Genomic DNA, 27,886 nt, shown 5'->3' with positions numbered 1-27,886 from the left:
TTTCTGATGGCTTTTTAGTGGAGTTTTTAGGGATTTTTATGTATAGCATCATATCATCCTCAAATAATGATGGTTTAACCTCTTTCTTGCCAGTTTGGATGCCTTTTTACTAGATCTTTTTCTTGTCTGTTTGCTGTGGCTATGACTTCTAGTACTATGTTGAATAAAAGTAGTGTAGGTGGACATCCTTGTCTTGTTCCTAATCTCAGAGGAAAAGCTCTGTTTTTCACCGTTGAGTATGATGTTAGCTGTGGGTTTTTCACATACAGTCTTTATTACATCAAGGTTTGCACCCTCTAAATCCACTTTGTTGAGAGTTTTTATCATGAATGGTTTAATCATGATTGTCAAGTATTTTTTCTGCATATATGGATATCACATGATTTTTATTTTTCATTTTGTTAACGTATATATCAATCACATTGATTTGCAAATATTGAACTATCCTTGCATCCCTGGGATACATCCCACTTGATCGCGATAAATGATTCTTTTAATGTATTATTGAATTCCGTTTGCTAATACTTTGTTGAGGATTTTTGCACATATGGTCATCAGGGATAGTGGCCCGCAGTTTTCTTTTTTTTGTAGTGTCTTTGTCTTTTCAAAGAACCAGCTCTTGGTTTCATGGATTTTTTTTCTGTTATTTTTATAGTCTGTTAGTTCATTTATTTCTGCACTGATCTTTATTATTTCCTTCCTTCTAATTTTGGGCTTCGTTTGTTCTCTTTTTTTATTAGTTCTTTTAGGTGTAAGGTTAAATTGTTTGAGATTTTCCTTTGTTTGCTCTATCGCTCTAAATTTCTCTAAGGGAAATTTTGTTTGGAGGGCTGCTTTTGCTGTATCCCAAAGATTTTGGATCATTGTGTTCTCATTTTCATTTGTCCCCATGTTCTTTTTAATTTCTTCTTTGATTTCTCTCCTGACCTTGGGTCGTTTAGTAGCATGTGTTTTTAGCCTCCACGTGTTTGTGTTTTTTTCCTCATTTTTTTCCCTTGAAATTGATTTCTAGTTTCATATTGTTGTGCTCAGAAAAGATACATCATTTGATTTCAATCTTAAGTTTAGTGAGACTTGTTTTGTGGCCTGACATATCTGTCCTAGAGGACATTCCACGTGCACTTGACAAGAATGTGTATTCTGGCATTTTCGGATGGAGTGTTCGCTGCATAGCTGTGCAGTCCATCTGGTCTGATGTGTCATTCAGAGACGCCGTTTCATTATTGATTTTCTGCCCAGATGATCTATCCACTGATATAAACGGGGTGCTCAAGTCCCCCACTATTACCGTATTATTGTCGGTTTCTTCCTTCATAGCTGTTAATATTCGCCTTATATATTTAGATGCTTCAGTGTTGGGTGCCTAGAGATCAACAATTGTTATATTCTCTTGTTGGATTTGAAATAAATCCTTTTTAAAAGGCTGTCTGAAATGGTGGGTCTATTCCATTGTTCTGCACTTAATCCTAAATACAGATAAATCTCTAGAGAGTTAATGTAATACATTCTTATACATTACTTGCGAGTGAAAGATAGTTTATTTTAAATTGTTTAGAGTCACAAGGGATTATTCTCTTCAGTTTGAGTTAAAACTCTTATGTAGACAGGTGCTCAGTTAAAGTGTTTCTGCCACTTAATTTCACATTGTAAAAGCAGACAGGTAAAGTTATAGTACTAAAGTTGTAGGCAAATTACTGTTCTAGAAAGAGATTTAAAAATCTTCCTGATATAAGATGCAACTTTTGGGTTAACTTGGAATAACCTAATTTTATATTCTTGGCCCTACCACTGTCTTGTTTCATAAAGTAGGGTATGCATTTTTAATGGGGCATTATTGCCCCCAAAGGGATGAAAATTGGTTCTGGGGATGAGGGGAGGTAAAAAAAAAATTATTTTATATATAAAGGACAGATATGCACATAATATGTAAAAATGTATGCAGTATATCTGTGATATTACTCTTTCAGTCGGTTGGGTGTATCATACATAATTAGGAAAAAACTGTCTAAAAAGGCCCTGAGTGGAGGTCATCTTTGACCCAAGTTCTTGGCCCAGGGCTTGTAAGATAATATAATATATTAATAATTGGTTTTTGTCCAGGATCCTGAAATAGCTCCAGAGCTATATAGGTGAAGGGAGCCTCTTTTAGTATTCAATAACAAGCCCCTTTCCACCACACCTGAGTTAGGTTAACTTTGGGAAGCCCCTAAATGTGAGGGCTGGTTGTCTGGGGACCCAGCCATGTGGTTACAGGGTTGCAACCTTTAGCCCCACCCCCTGCCTCCAGTTAGGTACGTGGAGCCCAAGGCTTAATCAGTTGTGCCCGTGTAATGGAACCTCCCTAAAAACCCTGGCAAGCCTCCATGTGGGTGAGCACACTGAGGGGTGGGGAAGGGAGCGCGCTCTGATACGTTGCCCCGTGCATCTCTTCCATTTGGCTGTTCCTGAGCTGTATTCTTTTATTGTAAATTGGTACTTTAGTAGGTAAACTGTTCTACTGAGTTCTGTGAACCATTCTAGCAAATGATCGAACTGAGGGAGGGGTCATGGGAATGCTCCATTTATAGCCAGTTGGAAGTACCGGTGACAACTGAGACTTGGTTTGGTGTCTGAGGCCAGTGGGGACACGAAGGCAGCCTTGTGGGATGGAGCCCTTCCCCTGGGGGGTCTGGGCTGACTCTAGGCAGTTAGTTTCAGAAGTGTAAATGGAAGGACACCCAGTTGGCATTATGGGGAATTGGAGAGTTGTATGGTGTGGAAAACCCCATGTGTCTGGTGTCAGAAGTGTCGGTGATGAATGAGCAGCGAAGGAAACAGCAGGTTTTCCCTTAGGGGCCATGAGGAAAGTGGTTGAGACACTGTGAGCTGAAGGATATACTCTAAGCTCTTCCTGGAGGAAATTCCCAGATTCCACTGTCTTCAGTGTAATGGTCACATTTTTAGGGAAGTCAGAGTTTGCACTGTGTACAGTAAAGGTGTGACTTCCAGTGGTCCAGGAAGTAAAGCGTTTAGGACTGCCTTTACCATCGGGCTGTGCTTTCTAGGATCTTTCTATTCACATCAATTTGCTCACTGCAGAACCTTTCCTGCACTGTCTTGCCTTACATTTCCTCCGCCTAAAAGGCTGTGACTCCGGAGACGGTTGTGGATAAAATGTCAGGGGCCTTCTGGACTTACTTCCTGCCCCTGTCAGACCTGGGCTGATGGCTTCGGGGACTCCCGCTTGGGTCTGTCTCATAATTTACTATCCCCGTATTAGCATCAGAAAGGAGAACCTGAGGGTTCATGCTTTATGCCAAATGTGACCCATTTAAAAGTTGACCCCTTCTCCCCCTTTTTTGATCTCTAGTGGGATTGCCTTCTCTCCCCATCTGTCAGGCACAGCGGAAGGCCTGGTTAGAGAGTGCTTTGTTGTTCCTGGGGAACAGTGGGAGAGCTAAGCGCCCTCTTCAGTCTGTGCCTGGGCCTTGGGAGGCACTCAGTAAACAGGCCTTGGTTTTAAGGACAGGGAAAGGAAGTGTGTTATTTATTATTAGAAGCCTGAGGAGTTGTTTTGTTTATCAGATGACATTGTCACTTACTGTTTCACTTAGGAAGATAGCATTAGACATAGTGTCCTTGTTTAAAGTTTCAGATTAGTGTCACCTCAAGGCCCTATCCCACTCACTGGGTCTTTTTACAAAAAATATGACCGCTAAGTGAAGGCCAAGGAGGGGAGATATTATGACCTTTTCCTGTGACTAATCAGTGAAGGAGGGATTGCACTAAACAGATATGACCGAGTTGTGACTTTGATCCCCCAATGGTAAGCAATAATTGTGGAGAATTGGATTTCAAAAGCTGAGAACTTACTTTTAGTTTATCTATGATAGTTTAATTTCTAGTGATGCAGTTGGGTAAGGATTAAGCAGACTCTTCATAGAGGAAACAAAAGTTCTCTCATTTGATAGTTTTCTGTTTTCGTCTTATAAATGAAAAGAATTAGGGGTGCTGAGTGGCTCAGTGGGTTGAGTGTCCGACTTTGGCTCAGCTTATGATCTTGCGGTTCATGAGTTCAAGTCCCGCATCTGGCTCTGTGCTGACAGTTCAGAGCCTGGAGCCTGCTTCCGATTCTGTGTCTCCCTCTTTCTCTGCCTCTTCCCCACTCGTGCTCTGTCTCTCTCTGTCTCAAAAATAAACATTAAAAAAATTAATAGATGATTAATTCTTTTCATTTATTAATGTGTGCTCCCCTGAATGTACTCGGTAACAAGGTACCAAAATAGGAGTCCTAGATTCCAGCTTAAGGAACCGTTTACAACTTGGTGTAGAGAGCAGTGGCAAGAAATAAGTACCAAAAACACAAGGGTGGTCTGGCTAACCGATACCTAACCTACTCTCTTGAGAAAGCAGATGGCTAATGCCTTTAGTATAATTTTTTTTAAGAGAGGGTTAAAAAAAAGATTAAATAAAAATTTAATCATTAAATTTAATGTTAGCGGGAAATAAAACAAATTAATGAGAGGGAGAGTGGTAAACAGTGGGTTCTAGGGGATCTGTCTCTGCCCGGGTCATCTTGGAAGATGGCATCATGTGTCTGGACCCGTCTCCTCATCTCTAGGCTCGGGTAGAGTTACAGCAACGTTACATCCTGTGGACCCACGTTCCCTGAGTCAGAGTGAGTCGCTCCTCCTTTTATCCCATGCCTCATATGTGGAGCTTTGGAAGGAATGGTGTGAATAATCTCTTAACACTTGTCAAACTGTGAATGTTGTGGTCGAAAATAAAATAAATAGTTCTCGGTTCGTGTGTGCCTGTGTGTAGGTGTGTGCGCATGTGCGTGCGTGTGTATGTGTGTGTGTGTGTGTACTGAAGGCATACTTGGTGGAAGAGGTTGTGTTGTAGGAGAACAAGGAGAAGAGGGCGTGGTGACCAATTAGAGAAGAGGGAAGGGAATAAATGAGTCAAATGATGAGCCTCTGGTTTAAAAAAGTCACGCCCCAAATCGTCCATAAGCAAATGCACGGTGGGAGATCAGGCTAGTCACCCAGGAGGCCCCTCCTGCGGCCACCATGCAAAACATTTTTGGGAGTTTTCCTTTGGTATTCTTTCTAGAACTGGTTATGAGCTACTTAAGAAAAGTCCTCTTTTTCTTCGGGGTAACATCTCATTTTATTGCTCTTATGATGCCCCACACTCAGTTCTGAACGATTTTTGACTTGATTCTCTACAGTCCTTTGAGGATTTTCAAGAGTGTGCTTCAGGCTCTGGAGACATGACTCTCCGGCAGAGCCCGGATTGGAATCAGTGTAAAGCTCTACGTTTACACCTTTGGAAAAGACAGCGCTCCTTCTGATGTTCAGTGCAGTTTGTGCACAGGGAAGAAGACCAGGAGGATGTATGCCAAGGCACTGATCGGCATCTTCCACGGTTTTCAGTTCCTTCTTTATCCTTTCCTATATTTTCCAGATTTTCTACTGTGAATATTTCATTTACGATCAGGAAAAAGGGAAAAAGCATAGTCTGGTTACTTTCTGGTCATGTTCATTGTATCTCCAAGTATTGGCAGAACAGTCCTGCATTTGGGAGCAGGTGGCCAGGCGTCACAGGGAGAGCACGGATTCACTTGCGTGGACTCAAAGCCGGTGGTACCGGCAGCTACAGAGTTTTGTCTTTTCAAACCAATAGCTCATTAAAAGAGAATAAATCAGTTCTTTGAATTCTTTTGTGATTTCTGAATCATTCATTTCATTATGTCAAGCAGAAGTGGAATGTGACAGGGGCGTCTGGGTGTCTCAGTCGGTTAAGTGGCCGACTTCAGCTCAGGTCATGATCTCACAGTTTGTGAGTTTGAGCCCCACATCGGGCTCTGTGCTGACAGCTCAGAGCCTGGAGCCTGCCTTGAATTCTGTGTCCCCCTCTCTCTCTGCCCCTCCTCCACTCACACTCTGTCTGTCTGTCTGTCTGTCTCTCTCTCTCTCTCTCTCTCTCTCTCTCAAAAATAAAAAAAACATAAAAATATTTTTAATGTGGTAAAGATGTGTAGGCTTGTTTCCCAAATACTAGTTAAATCATTTTGGTTGGAGTACTTGCTTAAAATGAGTGTTCATGGTGTGATTTAAAAATATTAAAATAGAGGCCCAGCTTCTCTATGGAAGCTGAAATATCTTAGTTGCGATGGAAGTGTGGTGATGTGCATCACCTGGTAGAAAAGAAAATACGTTGTGGAGAGAGAAAGGGGGTGCAAACAAAACTTAAACTATGGGGAAGACATGAACTCCTAAAGATGATGCCAACTAATTGCTGCTTCAAAGAAATAAAAGCCGAATATGAATACAGAAAACATAGAAGAGATCATCTAAGACATTATTGGGGTGTGGCCAGGGAAATCGTTGATGGTGTGGCTGTGTTGTGTAGAAACGTGAGGTAAAAACCTCTCTGCGGAGCCCACGCTGGCAGCCTCTGTCTGAGTCCTATCAGGCTGCCAGCAGATATTCCAGTATCCTTCACATATTTAGCCTTCTGCTAAAATTTCCCTTTGGGCCCAAGTTTTCAATTCTATAAGTATCTCAGGGAATGGCAGTCACAATTGCTGTGTGAAGTGCATGTTACGTTTCTATAAAAATCCTGTGCTTTTATTTTCTTTTTTTCATGTTTTTATTTTAATTTTGAGAGAGAGAGACAGTGCACAGGCGGGGGAAGGCAGAGAGAGAGGGAAACACAGAATCCAAAGCAGGCTCCAGGCTCTGAGCTTTTGGCACAGATCCCAACACGGGGCTCGAACTCACAGACTGAGATCATGACCTGAGCCAAAGTCAGATGCTCAACCGACTGAGCCACCCAGGTTCCCCCCCAAATCCTGTGCTTTTAGATTTATGAAGAGATACCCAGACAATGTCATCTATACGAAATTTTCTGGAAATTTCTTCTTAAAAAAATAAATAAATCGAAGCTCCTTCCCAAAGCACATGAAATTTTTATTTTTGAGGCCATAACTTTGATGTTGACACTTTAGCAAGAATCTCATGCTGAGGACCAGCACCACTAGAGTTTTTCATGACTCTCCTTTTTAAAATCTAATATTCCACAGGTGCCCACTTAGTAATCTAAAATGGAATTAGATGGTTTTTAGGACCAGAGTTCAATATACATACTGTGCCTTCCAGAGTAATTTATTTTTACCATTAACAACTTCCCTTTTCTGTAGCTCTCAGGCTTCAGAAGAAATCAGTAAGCAGATTAATTTATTCCTTCCTAGTCTGGTATTTTGTGGCATCAATAAAACGAGAGATGCAAAAGTCAATTTCAGCAACTACCTGCTAAAGACATAAATTCTTGTTAACAGGGATGATATTTTCATGTCCTGAGTCCTGGGGAGAAAAATGTGGCAAACAAGAAAAGATTGATGTAATCCTTTCCTCTGAGAATGGTTTTACAGTGGGTGCACCCGGGCAGAGTTTTGCTAAACACGTTTTGAACTAGGCAGAACTGAGAGTTTCTTTAAAGCCGTAGGTGGATAAAATACCATCCAAGTTTTTTTGAGCGACATTAATGCGCAAGCAGTCTGCTTTGGATAAACAAGAATGAATTGTTTTTCTAGTCGTGACGATTGCTGTGTGTCTGATCTCCTTAAAATATAAGCGGGGGACATGGTGAACTCTGTCAGTTGACCACATTTCTCCATTGTTTATAAGAAAATTCTGAGCACAAGGCCTTCCAGCTTCTTATAATCAGCCTGAAACCTGATTATAAACTCGTAGTCATCTGTGAACCCTAAAAGGATTAGGAAATTTAAAGCTCTTGTTTTTCTGTTCAGTAATTTTTTTAAAAGCCCAGCTAATTCATATCTACTGTCAGAAGGGCTAAAAAGTATTTCTTCATAAAATCACAACTTCTAGGGCAGAAAGGACCTTAACAATCATGAATATATATAGCACTCCTCTTACATCATGGATGAAAAGGTTGAGACACAGAAAGATTCACTAATTTGCCTGAGATCACATTGGGGGGAGGAGCCGGGAATGACCAGGCTTTCTGACCAGAGCCCAGTCCTCTTCCTCCCATTCAGACCTTTTCAAGGTCTGCAGGGGTGAATCTGGCTTTTCTAACTTCTGTTGATCCCAGACCCCCTCCTTGGGGGCAGTCACTATAAAGAATGAGGGACTTTGGGGCGCCTGGGTGGCTCAGTCCATTAAGTGTCCGACTTCAGCTCAGGTCTCACAGTTCGTGAGTTCGAGCCCCACTTCGGGCTCTGTGCCGATAGCTCAGAGTCTGGAACCTGCTTCGGGTTCTCTGTCTCTTTCTCTCTCTCAAAAATAAATAAAACTTAGAAAAAATGAAAAAGAACGAGGGACTTAAAACAGACTGTTTTGATCAAATATAATGCCTAAGCTGATACAACATTGCCTTATTCTTCATGGATTGCAGCCTGGCCTGCCAAGTTTAGGTAATGCCCAACACAGGAACACCATAAGCCGTGGAATTAGAATAGGGAGAGAGTTGTGAATTGGATTTGAAGAGTACGCCAAGCCCACTGTATTTCCAGTAATAGAGGGGAGGCCTCTCTTCCAGCAAGCAGTACCCTGTTACTCAGACACTGCCTCTTGTACGAAGAGCCCAGGTCTGCTGTCAGAGCTCCATGACATGGAAAATCCCTGTCAGAGCACTGAACTGGGCACAACTGCTTTAATATATATAGCACACTGGCCAAAAAGAAAGAATTATGCTGATGTTTAAATAAGCATCCCAGGCTCTGTGAAGCCATCCGCGTGGGACACCACGTGGATCTCCTTCTCTTGGCTGCTGGGCCTCCACTGCCCACCTTGGTGACACCTTAGTGCTTGGTCCTTGCATGGGATGCACCCGAGTGTTTGGCCTGGCATGTCCCTGGCAGAGCGAGGGAGCTGGATGAGGAGCTTAGAGGGGTTTTAGGAGTACACAGGCTTTGGGGTACAGCGTGAGACACAGAATCCGAAGCAGGCTCCAGAGCTCGATGCAGGACTTGAGCCCACAAACTATGAGATCGTGACCTGAGCCGAAGCTGGATGCTTAACCAACTGATCCCCCCAGGCGCCCCATGGAAGTTATCTTCTGGACAACTATACCGTTAGACTCTTGGATTGTGGGTGTCACCTTTTCTCTAAGGTAGTGATTTTTTTTCTTCCCCCCAAACTTCCCTGATCCTGAGGTTCTCTTGGAGTACTTGTGAAAAGTTCAGCCTCTGGCACCTGGTGGGTGAGAAGTGCGTGTGACTCTTGATCTCAGGGTTCACTCTTGATCTTGGGCTCAGGAGTTCAAGCCTCACGTTGGGTGTAGTGATCACTAAAAATACACTTAAAAGTACTGAAAGTTCAGCTCCTGTGGCATCCGCCCCAGAGGTTCTACCTCAGTGGGTCTGAGGTTGGGTCCTTGAATACCAGGTTACTTTTAATAGATGTTCCAGATGGTTCTGAGGTTACTGTGATCGGGGTTGGGGCTGGTGCTAGCATCATTTCTAGATGTTCTGCTCCAGATCTGTTCTCCATTGTAAGTACAGACATTAAGAGTATAGGGAGTCCTTATCCATTACAAAATGAAAGCTTTATTTTAAAAAGCATGCATGTTCCTTTCACCTGATAGTAATACTTTTGTGTTGATTTTTGGTAAATGTTTCTGAACATTTGAAATACTGAGACCCCGCCATATTGGCTCATGGTGACTGACTACAAAAACATGAGTAGTGTTAACCTGAGTGGCCTTCTTTGTTGCGGCGGCCCCGCCATTATATCTGGCCTGGACCTGTGTCTGTGAGGTTTAAAAAATTACTCAGAATGGACAGAGTATGGTCATGGTTCGTGACTATTGTTTTAAGAAGTGTTTATTCCAAAAAAACTCCTATTTTCAAATAACAAGTATAAAGAAAAGGCAAGCACGAGTCCACGCATTAAGATCTGTCCATTCCTAGCGTCGTCCTGTGGTGACAGTTTTGATACTTAGAACTTTGATAATGAGGAAATGGGCACCGTTTCTTCATCACGGTCATTTGAACCGTCTAAAATGTAAATAAACGTCCGCGACTGGATTGTTTTCTTTTCAGATAGGAACCCAGGCTTTAGCCTTCTCAGCTCCCTGGCCGGAGCAAACCGTAGCATGGGGTCAGCAGAGACGTGCCACTCAGAGGTAAAGATTTTTCCTGGATCCCTTGGTTTTAATTTCTCCTCATCATTCTGAGTCTTTCTACCATCTGTCATTTTTTCCTTTCCATTTAAGAGGCAGCAGAAAATCGTAAAACAGGGATAAAAAGAGAAAGCAGAAAATCGTAAAACAGGGATAAAAAGAGAGTCTGAAACCGTCCTCTTGGGCCTGGTGCCTGTTGCGAGAAGGCTAGTTCAGCATGATCGCAACTGAGGCCCCCGCAGGGGTTTTTTGGCTAGTGTGCTTTAAAACACGTGCTAGGATTTCCTGGAGACGTAAAGTTGCCTCCAGACCTTCATTTCCCAAGCCCGCTACAAGCCTGAGGCAAGGGCCCTGTCCTCAGCGAAGCTCCTAGTCTGACTTCCACCCTGTGTCCTCAAGGTCTGTGGCCCCAGGGTGCCTTGTCAGCGTGCTGGAACCACGTCTCCGCTGACACAGGGTCGTACCGTCTCTCCAGGCAACTTCTTCATCAGGCTGGAGCTTTTGAACCAGCCTTCTGTTCGTTGTCACATTTTGATTAAAACATGGCTCTTAAAGCACACAAAAAACCATGTTTTAATAGCCAATAGCAGAATCCTAACACTTTCTAGTTTTTCCTTGATGGAAAGCACTCGTGAGTTAGTGAATTTTTAATGTGGCATCAGTCCTTTGTCCATCTCTCCTTGTCTCTGGCTCCCTTTATTGCTTCTCTAGAGCCCACTGGGGAGTGGAAGTGTGAGCTTTTTTGGCTTTTGTTCTGAAATAGCCTGCAATTAAATTACTGCTCGTGTGTATTTCCCTCAACAGCAGCCCCGTTTGCCAGCAGCAGCTAGGACTGAATCTCTGTTGGATCGTCGGGGCGCTGCATCGAACACAGCAGACGCCCAGGCTGATAGCATCGTGGGTAAGTTCCTCCTTTGGCTGCCAGGAGACAGCTCTGTGGAACTTGGAATAGGTACGTGACATACATCATCAGGGGGGGAAATTGACTTTGAAGATGAACAAGGGAAGAAATGGATCGTGTACCCCAATGAACGGGAGCCTGGTGGATGGCTGTCAGCAAAGGAGGGAGAATGACTACGTAAGCAATCCCAGGGTACCATTTTCTCACTGATTCTCTTAGCAGGATCCTGCTCCAGATCATCTTAGCGGAGACAGACAGAACCAGGTGGCGAAACAGCTTTATATCTCCATATTCCAGTTTTTTCATAGTATTTAACAGTTGGCAGAATTGATGGTAAAGAGAATAATACGACTCTATAAGCCCTTTCACATCCTTTTAAAGTTATTTTATATCTACTTTCGTGTGTTGGGTAATGAAGTTCGGCAGAGAAGTTTTTTATGGAGATGAATCTGAGGCCCAGAGCAGTTTAATAACTTGTCCAAGGGGTCCTCGAACTGAAACTCGAATCCACTCTCCTGTCCAAAAGCCACGGAATGTAGTTGACAATAACCGTAAGTGTTCTCCTGTTGGGGAACTGTGACATCTCTGCTTTTTCTTGATGCCACGGCGGGTCCATGTGCAGTTTTTAAAACTCTTTCTGATTAGAAGATAGTCCAGTAGGAAACTTAAGTGTTTGGTGATAGAAACATATTAAGGAGGAAAAATTACATATAATCTCTTTTCTCTCTCGTATATTCAACCCTGTCTTCTCAGTTGGGTCCTTCCTGTTGGTTTAAAAAAATTTTTTTTAATGTTTACTTATTTTTGAGAGAGAGAGAGAGAGAGCATGAGTGGAGGAGAAGCAGAGAGAGAGGGAGACACAGAATCTGAAGCAGGCTCCAGGGGCTCTGAGCTGTCAGCACAGAGCCCGACACGGGGCTTGAACTCACAAAACACGAGATTGTGACCTGAGCCAAAATTGGACGTGCAACCGACTGAGCTACCCAGGTGTCCCAACACCCTTAGCATTAGATCTTAGTTTTTAAATAACATCCTCCAATAAAAGGCTCAAGGTCACTTGGAGAAGTGATTGATTCCAGAGTTGGGGACAGGAAAAATGCAGGATGACTTAGAGCCATCTCGTGGGGCCAGAACATAAAGAGGTACTGGGGGGGAAGAAGGGGGGACATGTTGAAAGGGCACCAGAACCAACCTGAAAGAGCTTCCTGTGGCTCATGCTGGAACAATTTGACCAGCAAAAATGAATTTAGTAGGGGCGCCCTGGTGGCTCAGTCAGTTAAGTGCCTGACTTCAGCTCAGGTCATGATCTCAGGGTTCATGGGTTTGAGCCCCACCTTGGGCTCTGTGCTGACAGCTCAGAGCCTGGAGCCTGCTTCAGATTATGTGTCTCCCTCTCTCTCTGCTTCTCCTCCACTCATGCTCTGTCTCCCTCTCAGTAAATAAACATTAAAGAAAAAAATGTTTTAATGAATTTGGTATTGGGCTATAATCCACAGAATAGAATAAATACCTATGAATCCATACTAGTATAAGAAATAACTGAGCAAAGAAATAACCAGGGAAGAAAGGTCAGTTCTTCCTTACAGAAGAATTCTGATAAATGTAGAAGGAATGAGGGCAAGAAAAATCATCATTAGTCACACACCACAGTAGTAATAGTTGTTGTGGCCAAGATCCGCTGATGAACGTTAAACTGAGGAGATGCAGTTTGAGAAGGAACATGACTCCTGCATACTCCACAGTGTCTTCCCCAAGATATTTATCTCTTACAAAGAGGATAATAGTAACTTCATGCTGGAGAAACCCAGCGGATACACTTGTAACATCACCAGGAAGAAGACACACGGACATCCATCACCCCCCCCATAGGAGGCACTGAGCGGGCACATCACTTTTGTGGTCTTCGTGCCGAAAGAGCCTCAGTCTAATAAGAAAACACCAGCCAAACCCAAATGGAGGGACATTACACAAAATAACTGGTGAGTACTCTTCCAAAGTGTCAGAGTCATGAAAGGTGACAAGTCTAAGGAACTGTCACACTTTGAAGAAGCCTTAAAGAGAGCTGACAGCTGAGTTCTGGGTAAGAGCCCGGAACAGGGTATTAGTGGGAAAACTGACGAGGTTTGAATGAAGTCTGTAGTTGATAGCACTTTACTATTATGAACTTCTTAACATCCAGTATTGTCCTTTAGTTCAAGAGGTTAATGCTGGGGGAGGAAGATGGAACTTACTACTCTTGCAGCTTTTTGGTATTAGTGAAATTATTTCAGAAGTAAAGGAAAAAGGCAAAACCAAACCAACACAGGAAAAACACCTGTCAGCCCCACGGCTGCCTCCCCTCTTTACTGAACTTCCTTCCATCCCTCACCTGCCGTTACTCTTCAGCTTCGGCCCCGACTTGCCACTGAAACAGTTCATCAGAGACCTGCGTGCCACTCAGTTCAGTAGACATTCTCCAGGCCTCCTCTTCACTCTTGGCAGCATTCAGTACTACGGACAGGCTCCTTTTTTTTTTTTTTAATTTTTTTAATGTCTTTATTTTATTTTAAGAGTCAGAGCAGAGAGCGAGCAGGGGAGGGGCAGAGAGGGAGACCCAGAATCTGAGCAGGCTCCAGGCTCTGAGCTGTCAGCACAGAGCCCAACACGGGGCTCGAACTCATGAACCATGAGCCAACCGAATGCTGAGCCGACCGAGCCACCCAGGTGCCTGAGCAGGTTCCTTTTTGAAACATTTTCTCTGGCTCACCCAACGCATGTCCTGGTTTTCTTCCTCCTCCTCTTTCTTTGACAGATGACCGTCCCTTACCCAGCCCTCACGTCTTGCCATCCCTCAGCACTCCATCTAAACTCCTCTGCCAAATCTGTATTTAAGCGTGAAGTGATTCTGTCCATGTTCAGTTACCGTGTCTATGTAGATAAGTCACGGATTTTTATCTCCAGCCCCGTGTGTCAACTGCCCGCATGAAATGTCCGCTGAAATTTGTCCAAGGCAAGTTTATTAACCAAATTGCATTTTTAACACCAAATATTCTGTACAGCATTGTATTCGGTGCAGAGAATTAGCTGTTGTCCTGGTCTTCAAGCAGCTTACAGCCTAAAAGTGGAGAGACCGGCCTTGCTGTATGATGCTTAAAGCCATGGGCTTGGGGCCCAATCATGGCTCCGTCAGTAGTGGTGAGGTGGCCTGGAGTAAGTTGTTTACCCCCCATGGGCCTTAGTTTCCCCTTCTGTGAAAGAAAATTCTTCCTAAGAATGACATTGCGGAAATGAAAGGGAATTACATAAATTAAAACACTCAGTGCTGTAGACACAAAGGTGAACTATCTCATGTACCATAGTTGTATTTCAGTAGTGGTGGGGACACGTCCAAATACAAAGTAGCATATGCCCGTGCCGAGACAGTTCTAGAAACACTAAGTATGAAATGAAATGAAATGAAATGAAATCTAGGGAAGGAGACTTGTGATCTGGGATGCCTAGGGAAGACATAGAGGTCAGCAAGGAGTGGAGGATGAGGAAGGATTCTGATTAAAAACAGATTTTGAGGGGCACCTGGGTGGCTCAGTCGGGTAAGTGTCCGCCTTCGGCTCAGGTCATGATCTCACTGCTTGTGGGTTTGAGCCCTGTGACGGGCTCTGTGCTGACAGCTAGCTCAGAGCCTGGAGCCTGCTTCGGATTCTGTGTCTCCCTTTCTCTCTGCCCCTGCCCCACTTGCAGTCTCTCTCTCTCTCTCTCAAAAACCAATAAATGTTAAAAAAATTTTTACATCAAATTTTGATAAAGAGGTAACAGGCTGTGGGAGAAATAACAAAGGCTTTTGTAGTAATAGTTAGGATTTGGCTCTGCTTCTGAATAACTGTAACTTTAGATGAGTTTGGTTTTAAACCCAGCTTTCTCCGTGTGTGAGCTGCAGACACTGAGGTCTCTCCTGACCACCTTAGCGGTGGCTGTCAGTGACAGAGGCACAGATATTCGTTGTACGGGAAGGCCTAGCATACATTCCAGACGCTTACTGTTGATCGCTGCATCTCAGGGGCGAGCGTGGCCTTTAGGTAAAGTTGGAAACACTAAGTCTGAATGCAAGCTCACACTAGCTATGACCAGCTAGTCACTTCACCTCAGAGCTCTCGTTTTCTCTGCTCTAAAATGAAGCCGAATTCTTCCCCTCAGTGTAATGCTCTAAGGCTAACTCCGCCACCCTTCATTCGCGAAGGCCCACTAGCAGCCAGGCAGGCGGAAACAGCATCCGCAGCGAAGGTGGGGCACGTGGGGTGCTCGTCCAGGGGTGATCCCATCAGAGCTCGGGCTGATGGCCTTCCATGCATAGTCAGCACGCACATAAGTGATACGTGGCAACTAATGTGACAAATCCTCTTTTCAGATCCCATGTTAGACCTGGATATTCAAGAACTGGCCAGTCTTACTACTGGCGGAGGAGATTTGGAGAATTTTGAAAGACTACTTTCAAAGTTAAAGGAAATGAAAGGTAATTGGATGCGCGGCGTCCGGCACGTTCCCGTCACGGTGCGCCTCGGTTTTGTGCGGCAGGATTTTGTGTGGTAACCGCTCTGGTCTCAGCTGTCTGGAGAGACTTGGCTCCTGGAGGCCCCTGCCGTCTTCTGTTGGTAGAAATTCTCCGGGGATAATTTTCCTCTTCACTCTCTTTCCTCTTATATGCCCTTCTTCTCTTGCCTCTCCCAGTTTCTTTCAGTGTATCTCATTAACCTGGAGTCAGTAAGATCCCTGCCAATTTACTCACATCATCCTCATCTGGGAAATCGGGAAGACTTAAAGTCCCTAACAGCTATGATGACTATGCCATAAGCATTGTCTTTGAATCCCCCCTCCCCGTCTTCTAGTGTCAGAACACCCACACCCTCCAGACTCCCTCGTGCTGTCAGACGAATTTCTTAAGATCTATTTTCCCCCTAGACAAGGCTGCGACGCTTCCCCACGAGCAAAGAAAGTTGCATGCAGAAAAGGTGAGACAATCAGTCAGGTATTTATTGAGTATCTACAAAAAGTCCGGTGCTGTTGTTATGTTCCACACTTGTTGACTTCTGTTAAGTGTCTTACTTAGTGTGAACTTTTCATTGGATGTTAACTTTGAACGCGTTGAATGTTTACACTGTCGTAATGTAATGACTATAGTCAAACCAAGATTTTTCAAATGTATGTTGAGTGACATGGAACTTTCATTGAGACTCGGGATGTTTGCCTTCCTAACTACTGGGCTGGAAAACTAGTTGTTTTGCTTTGTTTTGTTTTGTTATTACCAACGCAACGCATGCTCTTGGCAGGAAATGTATGTGGTTTATGGTATTTCATTGTATGAATGTGTCCTAATTTATCCATTTCCCTTTTGGACATGTAGGCCATGTGCATTTTTTGCTTCTATAAATGGTGAAGTTGTGCATAACCGTACACACCCTTCACCTTTGTATATGACTCTGATTTTATCCTTAATGTGCATTTCCGGAAGTCGACGTCCTGGGCGTTCGAGGGTTCTGATACATGTTGCCGGAGGGCAAGGATAGCATTTTAGGTCTTGATCAGTTGAGCATATTGACTGACACATGAAACAAGCTAATGTGTCTGTTGCCTGAAAGGCGTTGCCTGCTTCTCTCCACAGGTGGCCAAAGCCTTCTGGATGGCAATTGGGGGAGACAGAGACGAAATTGAAGGCCTCTCATCTGACGAAGAGCACTGAGCCTTTGGCGCGAGGCTCTCCTGCCAGCCTGCCCTGCCCCGCCCCGTTCTGCCGAGCTTCCCGCGTCGTGTTGGCCACCTGACTTAGTTCTAGGGTCCGCTTGATTTTAGTTGTTGGTAGGGGAGAGTAGGGGTGTCCTCTCTCCGTAGATTTTAAGGGAGTGAGGAGTATCATGACAGCAAGGGGTGAGAGTGTTTCAAATACGCTTTTTCCAGGAACGGGAGTGAGGTGAGGCCCCAGGGCCTGTGGGATTTGCCTGGTTGGAGGAGGAGGCCACCACGCCCTTCCCAGGTCACCTTTCCCGTGGTGCCCTCTGTGGCCACACTCAATCCCTGCAGGTCAGGAGCTCGTGCCACTTTTCCTCGAGCTTCTGGATTTTCTGCTTCCCGGAGCTTCCTGCCCCGACCTGTGTTGCTTTGGGCGGGAGGCGAGGCAGCCACCGCAGGCCGTTTGGGCCATCGTGTGAGAGGCGCCGGAGGCCGGGGCCCTCAGGTCGGTCTGGAGCTGGAAACTGCTGCTGGGCGTCTCATGGGTAATACCGGGTGCTCGGCGCTAGAAGCTGAGGAAGGACCGGGTGAATTCTTAGACGTAACAGATGAGGCGAAGCAAGCCCATCTCCAAAGTTGCTTTGGTGGGCTGGGGGTGGGGGGAGCGGTGCGTGGAGTGGGGGTGATGAGAGACAGAGAGAGAGACTTCAGGGATTCCGGATCCGGGCCGCGAAGCAGTAGGCGGCTGTGCGCGGAGCTTTCGCTCGGGCAACCGTGAAGGAGCTCTTCTTCCCGCGCTCTGGAGATGTCAGAGCTGTGCGCTCACACCTCCTACCCTCAAACAGGGCGGTTCCCCTCTCGCGCTCCGGGAGCCCAACAGGTCACTGCCAGGATAGTAACGCCGAGGGCTGGGCGGGGCGGGAAGGGACGCGAACACCGGAGTACCTGGCGCCGCTGAGCAGGGTCAGCCCTAAGGGCCCTGCTCCCCAAAGAGAGCGTCTCCAAAAGAAGAGTGGGGAGTGCAGCAAATATTCCAGTTCTGGCCTTGTAGACGCTTGGTCGTGCGTGCCACTCACCTTCGCTGCGGGGTCCCGGCCGCGGCTCTGGCCTCCTGCGGACCGTGAGCTGCGTCGCTCTCCGGCAGGAAGGCGCTCCAGACGCCTCTGCGCGCTCACGCGATGCCGCAGCCCGCGTGGGTGCTCCGGTTCTGGGCTTCGGTGGCTTCGGTGGTGGGAGCGGTCAGGGAAGAGCCATCGGCGGCAGCACTGGCAGTTGTCTTGCTCGGTGACTTGTTTTTCCTCCTCCTCCTTTTTTAAACTATTCCGAAGGCCTTTGAGACTCTAGTTGATCACTATTCCATCATTGTTTTTGATGTGACTGCATTAGGGACGGGAAGGTGGCTCTGGGGTTGCACAACGAAAGGCAGAATGGTTTTCTTACAACTTGGAAGGTTCCAGAAAATACATCAGGTCACATGGTTAGGAAAGGCAGACTCGAAAAAGCTATGAATGTGATTTTGTGGATTCAACAAAGCCAGGTGATTAAAGTATCATTTATTTATAAAGTCTGCTAATGTGTCTTATGATTTTGTTGGGTTTTAGTAGGAAATACGTTGGGGGAAACCTCACTTCAAATGAGGCATAAATTGTGAATAATCGGCGAGTTTGCCAGACTCACAGGACGTGGAATCTATGTGTGCATATGTGTGATGTCAGCTCACCCCGGCACCTCAGCCTCCTGGGGCTGTGGGCCTTCCAGGGCACGGGGATAAAGGTATCCAGGGGTTGTCTAGAGGCTCATGGTAAGAGTGATCATGACCTGGGGCGTCTGGGGGGCTCAGTTGGTTAAGCATCTGACTTTGGCGCAGGTCATGATATTGCGGTTCGTGAGTTCAAGTCCCGCTTTGGGCTCCGTGCTGACATCTGGGAGCCTGGAGCCAGCTTCGGATTCTGTGTTTCCCTCTGTCTCTGTCTCTCTCTTTCTCTTTCTCCCTCCCTCCCCTACTTGTGCTCTGTCTCTCTCAGAAATAAACATTAAAAAAAAAAAAGTGATCATGAGCTAATAGTGCCGTAGAGGTTGCTCTGTCTCACGTGAGCCGTGTCTGTGCCAACGCCAGTTACTATGGTCTGTCTGGGATTTAAAGTGAGAGACTCGGCTTTTCTTCCCTCCAACATTTCTCTGTTTGACACAGAGTTGGGTGCAGAGAAGACCCTTAATTTTGGTTTGGATTTGCATTTGCTAGTTTGCTGATATCCTCACAATATTTAAAGGTCCCTGAGTGTTGGAAGGTAGGGATAGACAGAAATAAACCCCTTTTTTTCCCCCTGTGAAAATCATGTGTTAGGTAATAATTTTAGAGTGATGAAGACATAGATATTTTTATAATTTTAAAATGTGTTATCCTGCCGGAGTATGAGAAGATTGACAGAACCAGTTTGCTTTCTCTCTATTTATAGAACTTGGCCACATCTAATTCAGAGAAGCTAGAGATTCAGGGACGCTAGACTTGGACGGCTGGGTAACATGGGATGTGGTTCAAGGACCATCGAGCATGTCAGGCCGTTCCTGCAAAGTACTTGTAACTCCTGAAATGGGAGCTGTGGCTCACTTCCTGGTCCCGCGGTGGAGAGGTGGAGAGAAACATCTTGCTGTGGCCAACCTGTCTCCCTTACCTCAGGCCAGTCCCTTAACAGTGGCCATTGTCAGAGCTCCTGGAGCGCCCCTTGCCTGGGGCCGGCCTGCCCGGGAAAAGCAGCCTTAGAAGAATCCCCGTCTAAGGGTAAGAGGAGAGCTCTCCGAGCTATTCTGAGCGCTTGCTGATGCGAAGCTAAATTTAGCAAACATGTGTCTAGCCGGGTCAGAGGTTCTGATTCATTGAATGTCCTGATTGACGGAGACAGAGTTGCAGGGAATTCTGTAACGAGTTCAAGTCATCCCCCCCCCCCCCATTTTAAAGCAGTCACACAGTTTAGGCATGGCGTTCCGTCATTAACCACCACATCGCACCGGAGGACTCTCGGCAGAGAATGTGAAAAACCTGGTCAAGTGTCCTTCCTGCAGGATCGGTTAGAAAACACCTGACTGATCACCTTTCCCGGCGTCTGTAGGTCTCGTAAAGGCAGCAGACCGAGCGTGCAGAGCAGTGGGCATGTTTTGACATAGATTCCACTCGGGGTTTAGGGTGGCGATCCGTCCTTGCGTCTCTGGCATTTACGCCGTTGCAGGAAAAGTGGTAGAAATTCTCGGTTTCATATTTTTGGCACCACCTAGCATGTCATAAACATCATGAGTCTTGCTTTTAACGTAGATGTCTCTATTCCGAGTTAAGTTGGAGCACTGAAGCCAAGTGCTTCTAGAAAAGGAAGAGTCTTGCTCTAGTCTGAGGAGTTTCTCTGGTGTGCAGAGTGAGGAATTAACAGGAGGTAAAAGCAACAACGTGGCCTTTTGCTGGAGCACTCCTGAGCCCCGTCCCGGCTTTTAATGGTTTGTGGTTCTACCTTGTTTCCTGCTGGAAAAGTATGGATTCAGAACCTGGACCTAGTGGCTGTCACTGCATCTTTGGAATACAGGTTTGGGAAGAAAAATGATTGTTCCTCTAAAACCCTTTTATATCTGTGTCTGTTGATAGGCTCAAACCGTGTCTTCCCACAAGCACAAACCTGGGAGACAGAAACATGGCACAAAAGCAGTTCATCTTTGCCTCTCCCTTTTCTCTGATCAACCATGTGGCTTCAGTGCTACAAAGGTGTGGCTAAGTGAGGCCTGGGGTAGGAACTTTTTAGAAACGGCACAATTTAGGAGAGAGGATGCGCTCTTTGTCTGAAGCCCCAGGACGTGGTCTGCGCCTCTCCAGCCGCTCTGGGAGACTCTCGGGATGTCGTCAGTGGTGAAGTCGGAAGGCTTCAGAGTCGGAGTTGAGGAAAAGCCGCTGCATCCTGTTCCCTGACCCAGGTGAGAGCTGAAACAGGATTCAGGGTCCGGCACTGCTTATGCACCTTCCCAGTGCCAGGCTGTGCCAGGGTGGCAGAGGCTGCAGACTTGGGTGACGGTGCGGGTTCTCTGGGAGCTCCTCGTCCAGGCCAGGCGACAGCAGGGGGCCGGCATGACGCGGCCGGGAGAGCTGGGGTGCTGGGCAGCATGTGAAGCGGTGTGACCAGCCTCCGCTGCTGAGGGAAGGAGAGGGCAGAGTAGGCTGGGGAGAGCGTGTGGTACATCTCAGAGCCCCCGAGTCCCCCCGGGGCCCCAGCCCAGAGTTTCTGGTCCAGTAGGTCCCGAGCTGGGCCCGGGAGAGCGCGTTTCAACTGCTCTGTGCAGTAGTGAGGCTGCTGGCCAGGCCCACACTTGGAGACCCACGGACTAGAGGAAGTGGTCCTCTGACTGAGCTGGGGGCTGGGATGGAACGGGGGCAGAAAGTCGAGGGGAGGCAGCAACTTCTTAGTGGAAATTGCAGCCGGGACAGAGGTACGGAGAGAAAGCAGGGGGTTATGGTGGGGAAACCCACACAGTCCAGTGAGAGGAACGGGGTGCATAAGGCTGCAGTGAATTTGGAGAAAACCTTGAAATACTACTTTGTGGGACCAGTGGCTCCTTGGGAGGTCCTCAAGGAGCCCGGGGGTTTCACACGGAAAAGACACGTAGCCACAATTGCATTCCTGGGAAGTGTGGCAGCGGCATTAGCCAAAACTGACGGGCTAGCACTGCCTGCCCGGAGAGCGGTCTTGAGAAGGAGCCCGAGGCCGAGAGTGGACCCGGCCCTGGAGGAGTGGTTTTTGTGTGGATGGAGCCGCAGAACGGTGGTAACGCTGCCATGTACCTGCCATCCCTGGACGAGGGGGCACAGGGCAGCGGGATGTTGGAAGAGCGGTGATGAAAGGTAATTAGGAACTGCACTCTGGTGGCATTCCTTCAACCATGTGTAAGGACTCAGTATGGCACGGTGGAAGTAGATGGAAAAGATTGCTCAGTAGAATCTGCTAGCTGTGGGCCCTGATCAATTGATTTATTCAGCAAACCTTGGTGGCCCAAGGAAGCTAGGGATATAAGAATAAGCCGTAAGCGCTACCCTCAAGGAACTCAGAGCCTAGAGGGAAGGACAAACACAATTATCACACGGTTGGGAAGACTGGCGATAGATCTGCGGAAGGCTTCCTGGAGGAGGTGTCTGACCTGAGTCTCAGCATTCATGGGAGTTCTCCAGGTGACCTGCTGGCGTGGCAGGCAGGCACAGGGGCAGGGAGCGCAGACTTGAGAAGAGGGCTTGTTGTCATGGAGAAGAGCGTGCTATGTAAGGACCACCACCTGTTCGCCCCTGGGCCGCCGACTGTACTAGCGACCCTTGACCGTTGGATAGGGGCCAAGTGACAGGAGTCCGGTGGCCCATGATAAAGGCTTTTGAGTTTGTGTTGTGGACTGGAGGGCTTTAGTCATGTGGGTCACAGGGCCATTGTGGAAGATGCCATTTCCGGGAACGCAGGCAGAGGCCAAGAGTCGTTGGGAAGCTGGTGCAGTTGTCCGGGTGCTAAGGACCTCACGTACGGGCAGGGAGCGTGGCCTAACAGGGCTGCAAGGGCGTGCGGGGCGATCGTGACTTCTGGGGCTGGAGCCACAGGGGAGGAAGGCTGTGTTTGAGGGCGGTGATCAATTCCATTTTTCCAGTTGCAAGTTTGAGGTACTTGCACCCCTCTGAGCACCAGTAGCCAGCAGGCTGTTGGATACAAGTCTGAAGCCTGGGACTGATGTCTGGGCTATAAAGACTGATTTGGGAGTCATTAGCATTAATGTGGCTTGAAATCATGTGGGGATATGAGGTCACTCGGGAAGGAATGTCAAGCGTGCATCCAGTGGTCTGGGAACACCAGCCCGGAAGAAGTAGGTGGGGGCCCAAGAAAAAGAGGAGATGGTGTGAAAGGGCCTCGGAGAGCCTGGACGTCCGGGCAGTAGGGCCTTTACAAAGCGAGGCCTGGTCAACAGGGGCTGGAGAGCACAGGGGAGACGTGCAGCAAAGCTGCTCTTCCTTGGAGGATGGGGGAGAGGGACCCCGGCTGGTGCAAACTGTGCGTCCACGAAGGGCACCAGCTCGAGGGAGGTGGAGGAGGATTCGGGTGCGGGCCGTTGTGGCTTGGAGCCCATTTGCTAGGCAGCTGGAATTTAAAGTTGTGGAGCTGAAGGAACAGCGGGGGTCAGAGGTGGAGAGTGGAGCCATTTGCTGAGAAATACAGGCTAAAACTGCAGGGAAGATAGGGGCAGGAGGGTAGGACTAGGAATTCCGAAGGTAGGAACTGATGCAGTTCGCGGGGGCCGGGTCTGTAGGCCGAGAGGCGCTGCTCCTGTGAAATGGGCCTGTCTCCTGGTAGGGGAGGTGTTTGGGCCGTTCCTTAGAGGGGAGACGCTGACAAGGCAGCCCAGGCAAAGGGTTATTCTAGCCCTGTGCCATCCCCCCACATTGTTCATGTTAATCTTGTTTGTTAATCCACGTCATTCCTCCACGTAAGAGTCAACTAAGTCTTTTTCTCCTTGGGCGTTTTGAATTACAAATGCATTTTCACAGGCGCAGATAGAATCCTCGAGCTGGAGGGTGTGAAAACCTCCTTTATGAACCTAAAACTACCTCCATGCCTGGGGGAGGATTCATCTGGTGGCATCCAGGCCTTCAAGTACAGAAGAAGGGAATGCCCAGTGCCACCGCGGTGACCAGACTGTTGCTTAGGTGTGGGAGGCGAGGGAGGGGCCCCCACGTCACCTCGGTGAGTGGAGGAGGGTCACTGGGGAGCACGAGGGGTTCTGGCGGCGAGAATGGGGGCTGGAGCCCCTGTGAAGTTGCTGGGCTGCCGTTAAAATCGTTTCCCCGCCCAGCAAAGAATGAGACAGAGCTCCTGGCCTGGGAGCTTTTCAATGAAGAGTTTATTAGAAGGGCACTTACAGCGGGGAGAGAGGACACAGGTCTTTAACAGTAGGGGGTACGATGCTTAAACAGGTGCTCTGCTCTTAAGATACAAAAGTTAGAAAAATCTAAAACACTATAAATACGTACATGCTTTTTACAAAGGCATTAAAAGGTCAGGCTGGCTGAGAAGTGAAGGTAATCACATCCTCCACGTCCTGCTCCCCTCCGCCCAGAGTCCAGGACAGCCTCGTCCCACAGCAGCAGGGAGGGTGAGTGAAGGGGAAGGAGGGGCTCCATCCTCTGCGTCAAGTTCTCTCTGCCCAGAAGGGCGAGGGGCTTAGTTCAGAGGCCCCCCGGGGAAGGGCCTGGAGGTGACTCGGAGCTGCCGGGGGGGGGGGGGGGGGGGGGGGGGGGGGGGGGGGGGGGGGGGGGGGGGGGGGGGGGGCACTGCCTCACCTGTAGCCAGTCTGGGTGGGGAGGGGGTGGTTCTGGACGCCGAGCCCCCAACCCTCCCCTGCCCTTGGGAGGAGCGACCTTTCCAACTTCAAAAAAAAATTAAATAGTTCTGTCTTGAATGGCTGTAAGAAATCATTACATAAATATAAAAACAGAATGCTAGAGTGTACATTACTTCAGCATAAAAAACAATCAGTTACAGAATCACCGAGAGCCTTGCTCAATCCACTTTACACAACAGGCGAGTTGATGTGATAGCTGTGTTTCTGAAAAGTCACTTCCCCCCTCACCAGAGACGCGGCCTCTTCATGTGGGAACCATATCCTCTTGGGTCTTTTTTTGCTTTCCCACCCTCTTGAGAAGTAGCAGATACTCCCCAGAAGGATGATCTAGAAAGGACCATTCATGACCCCAGAAGGACGGTAACCACAGCTGCACTGAGGTCTTCTAGCCGAGTGAGGACAGATGGCGATTTGCGGGGGAAACTCCCAACTCTGCCCCCCAAGTCCCACAGAGTCCAGCACAAAACTCAGGCCTGAGGCGGATCTGGCCCTCGGACCCCCTTCCCGGAGCCTCAGAAAGGGCAGCTCTGCGGCCGACCGCCTTCCTCCCCGACTACGTACGTGCGTGCAGGGCGCGCACACGCTGCCTAAGGAAAGCCTTTTCCTGCGGTCTGACTAAAAGCACTTAGCCCTGGAATATGTCCGAGCGCTCAGAAGCCAAGGGAAGATGGAGGAAAAACACTAAGCACAAGGTATGTGCTACAGCGCATTCCAATACATTAATGATTTTTTAAAAATAATCACCACGGTCAATAATAAAAAAAAAAAATACAACACAGACAACATCAGGACGACGGGAAAGTCTGCCAGCAGCCTTGCCCTCGTGTGTGTGCTTCCGAAGAGTCACAGTCCCCGTTCCTGACTCCGGGCTGGTCTCGAAATGTCAGATGGGCTCCAGCCTGCCAGGAAGGTGGCCAACTGAGAGGACGTCCCAGCGCGGCCTGGAACCCGACCCTGCTGGGGCGGCTCCCTACGTTTGTGCTGGAAGGACCGAAGGTACTAAACAAAGTTGCGGGGAGGGGGGCAGCCGAGGACCTCTGGCCCGGCGCTGGCGGCGGCAGCACGGGCCACCACCTGGCGGACAGCCAGACAGCGAGGCTTAAAACTGCCCTCCGCTCCGCTAGACTGCCCTGTTTTCTCTTGCACCCCCACCCCGCCTTCAGCTGTCCTTAAAAAGATTTTACCGTGTAAATGCCATTCAGACCGTGGTTTTTCAAACTTAGAAAACCAGCTTTGTGACTTCATGATGCTAATATTACACAAGCCCAGAGCACCTAGGCAGCCTCCGTGACGGGAAGGGTCTAGGTATGACTCAGTTTCTTCCAGAGGGGGACTTACCTACATTTTCCTCTCTCCTCCTCCTCCCAGGAGTCGTCTATAAAGAACAGGGGCCCAGTGAGCTTCTGGAGAAACACAGGACTAAAACTTCAGGCCTCCTCCAAGTAGCCTTCAGCCTGAACATCAAGGGTTCTTAGACCCCGTCTGAGCGCCAAGGTCGTGCTGTACCCGAAGCCAGTTCCCAGCGTCGCGGGGCAGGCGGAGGACGTGGCCCGCGGAGACCGCCACACTGGCTTGGAGGAGGGCCACGACGACTGCACCAGCAGAGGCCAAAATGGGATACCCCACCCCGAGTCTCAGACCTGACCCGGAGCGTGAAAGCCCATCCAGGAGGTTTGGAGGACTTCCTGGAAGCAGCACTCCACAGATCACTTCACAGCAGGCAAGCTTCGGACCTGCGGTGCGTGACCGTCTCAGGCGAGAGCGGTGTGGTGTGGCTGCTGGGTTCTGGGTCTCCAGCCCCCGGAAAAGACAAGCGTAGGTCTGGCAAGGCGCTCCTCCCGTCTCTTCCTGTCCTCGGGGGCTTGGACAGCAGCTCTCCTACCTGGAAACCATTAGGCTAGAGCTGCAGAGGCATTAGGATCCTGCCGGGGAGGCACCGGAAGCCCCCAGTGTCTCCATAAGGCATCAGAAATGTCATCACATTTGAGGTTTATACCTGCCAGAAGGACACACTTCCTCCCCTGCCCCGGGAAGCAGACGGGACTTCCATAGGAAATCCCTTCACTTTTCCTTGTAGAAATCCATGCCAAAAGGAGACGTCATTTTATACAAAAACAGCAACCAGGAATAAAGTACCAATTGCAAGTGGCGATTCTGTCTGCTGGAGTCTGCAAAAGGCCAGTAAAAAAGGAGGGCTTTTTTTCCAGTTGCAGTAATTTATAATAGTTTTCTCACTAATTGCCACTGGGAACAGTACTTATCATACAGTATAGCTGCTGGAGTTGTCACTGATGATCCTCTACCGCGAGCGAGATAATCTTACATCCCGGGGGGGGGGGGGGGATGGCGGCCCTCCGTGCACCGAGCCTGCGACTTTCAAAGATGTTAAAAAAAAAAAAAAAAAAAAAATTTTTTTTAATAGCCCTTTTCATGTGCCTGTGTTGGCCTGAGATTGTTCCCTTCTGGTGAATTCGCTTCTGTTAATTTCAGTTTCCAGAAGTGCTGCTGGCAGGTGTCTTCTCAACAAAACCTGGAACAGCTTCACCTTCAGAGAGAGGTTGCGGGGCCCCATGCTGGCTTCCCAGTCAGTGCGCCAACCCAGGAGTTTTTTTTTTTTAATATAAAATAAACATTTAAATGAGCATATGATAAAGCTCATTTAATTAATGCAACTGACTACGTAAACTGAGATAGCCGGATGCATAAGAACAGCAAGTGAGCGCTTACAGACGACCGGAGACCCACGCTCAAACCCCGCGATGTGACAGCTGTGACCTCCTGCAGCCCGTGAGCACCGCACGTAATTCCAGTCTCTGAGATTAGCGCCAGAAGATGAACTAGACCTTGCAGAAGCGCTGAGCCTCGGCAGACTTCCCGGCGTTCAGAGTGAGAAGGGACAAGTGGGAGAGAGGAGCTGTCTCACCAGCTTTCCCCACTGTCCCTGTGGCCATGCTCTGAACACACAGGCTCGGAGACGAGAGGAGACAGGCGAGCCCCCCACCCCGTCAGTCCAGCTCCCGGGGTGCAGGGTCTACCCCAGTGCTGGGGCTCGGGTGAAGCCTTTGTTAAAAGCGCTAGAGGGCGAGGCGTGAGGGGTGCTCAGACCCCTGCAGGCTCCGCCCTACCGAGAACACCCCAGGTGAGTTTCCCACTCCAGTCTGGACCCGAGGGCCATTTCCTGTGGGATAGTGATGTCCTAGATTGCGGTCATTAAAACAGAAGGGCCGGGAGGAGGGGGCCGGTGGTGAAATACTCCCTGTTTGCTCAAGCCACCAGAGCAGAAGCCATCTCTTGCCCTCCGGACTGGGGCCAAAGGGCCAATGTGTGCAGCAGACACAGCAGTTCATAAAATCCATCTCTGGGTTCGCTTTTGTTTTTGGAAAACAGGTCGGTGCCACCTTGACTGAGGGAGAAAAACTTCTTCTTTGACAAGAGTGAGTTGAGCTCCAATTTTCTCCACAGCCTACACGGCCTTTTTCGCCCAAGCCCCCCCCCCCCCCCCATTCACACCCCATGTCTCTAAGACACACTGGAACAGCGGATGCTGGGGGAGCCCATCTGGGTGAGGACCTTGTCGAGCCACTGCAAAGGCCCATTCAGGTGCAGCTCGATCCAGCAGGGGGTGCTGGTCACCGTCTGTCTCCTGCAAGACACAGGGAAAGGGGGGAGGTGGGAGACTTCAAAAATGTCCAGAACGACACACATCCAAGTCAAAACACCTTTTTCTGCTTTTGTGAGAGTCTTCCTCCCAAA

General features: G+C 48.1%; 2 protein-coding genes and 1 long non-coding RNA gene across 8 annotated transcripts in view; 2 read left to right on the top strand and 1 right to left on the bottom strand.

Annotated features, from left to right (window-relative positions):
- AAGAB (alpha and gamma adaptin binding protein) overlaps positions 1 to 18,299 on the top strand; it is a 272,788-nt gene extending 254,489 nt beyond the window's left edge. For all 3 annotated transcript variants that reach the window (XM_029950226.1, XM_029950227.1, XM_029950225.1), the window contains 5 exons: positions 10,055 to 10,137; positions 10,939 to 11,035; positions 15,417 to 15,521; positions 15,968 to 16,017; positions 16,668 to 18,299. In XM_029950226.1, the coding sequence (XP_029806086.1) occupies positions 10,055 to 10,137; positions 10,939 to 11,035; positions 15,417 to 15,521; positions 15,968 to 16,017; positions 16,668 to 16,745 (413 nt within the window). In that variant the 3' untranslated portion in view covers positions 16,746 to 18,299. The remainder of the gene's footprint in view (positions 1 to 10,054; positions 10,138 to 10,938; positions 11,036 to 15,416; positions 15,522 to 15,967; positions 16,018 to 16,667) is intronic.
- Positions 18,300 to 26,527: 8,228 nt separating this feature from the next.
- Positions 26,528 to 27,886, top strand: part of LOC115300727 — a 5,438-nt gene continuing 4,079 nt past the window's right edge. For 3 of the 4 annotated variants that reach the window (XR_003912804.1, XR_003912801.1, XR_003912803.1), the window contains exon 1: positions 26,528 to 27,567. This is a non-coding gene — a long non-coding RNA (uncharacterized LOC115300727). The remainder of the gene's footprint in view (positions 27,568 to 27,886) is intronic. The other variant, XR_003912802.1, reaches the window with a different exon arrangement.
- SMAD3 (SMAD family member 3) overlaps positions 26,731 to 27,886 on the bottom strand; it is a 116,753-nt gene continuing 115,597 nt past the window's right edge. The window contains exon 9 of the mRNA XM_029950223.1: positions 26,731 to 27,776. Coding sequence (XP_029806083.1) covers positions 27,653 to 27,776 — 124 coding nt within the window. The 3' untranslated portion in view covers positions 26,731 to 27,652. The remainder of the gene's footprint in view (positions 27,777 to 27,886) is intronic.

Source organism: Suricata suricatta, chromosome 9 (assembly GCF_006229205.1).
Source record: "Suricata suricatta isolate VVHF042 chromosome 9, meerkat_22Aug2017_6uvM2_HiC, whole genome shotgun sequence".
NCBI classification, from domain to species: domain Eukaryota; kingdom Metazoa; phylum Chordata; class Mammalia; order Carnivora; family Herpestidae; genus Suricata; species Suricata suricatta.
Note: the sequence above shows the minus strand (reverse complement) of the source record. Positions and strands in the feature narration are given on the sequence as shown.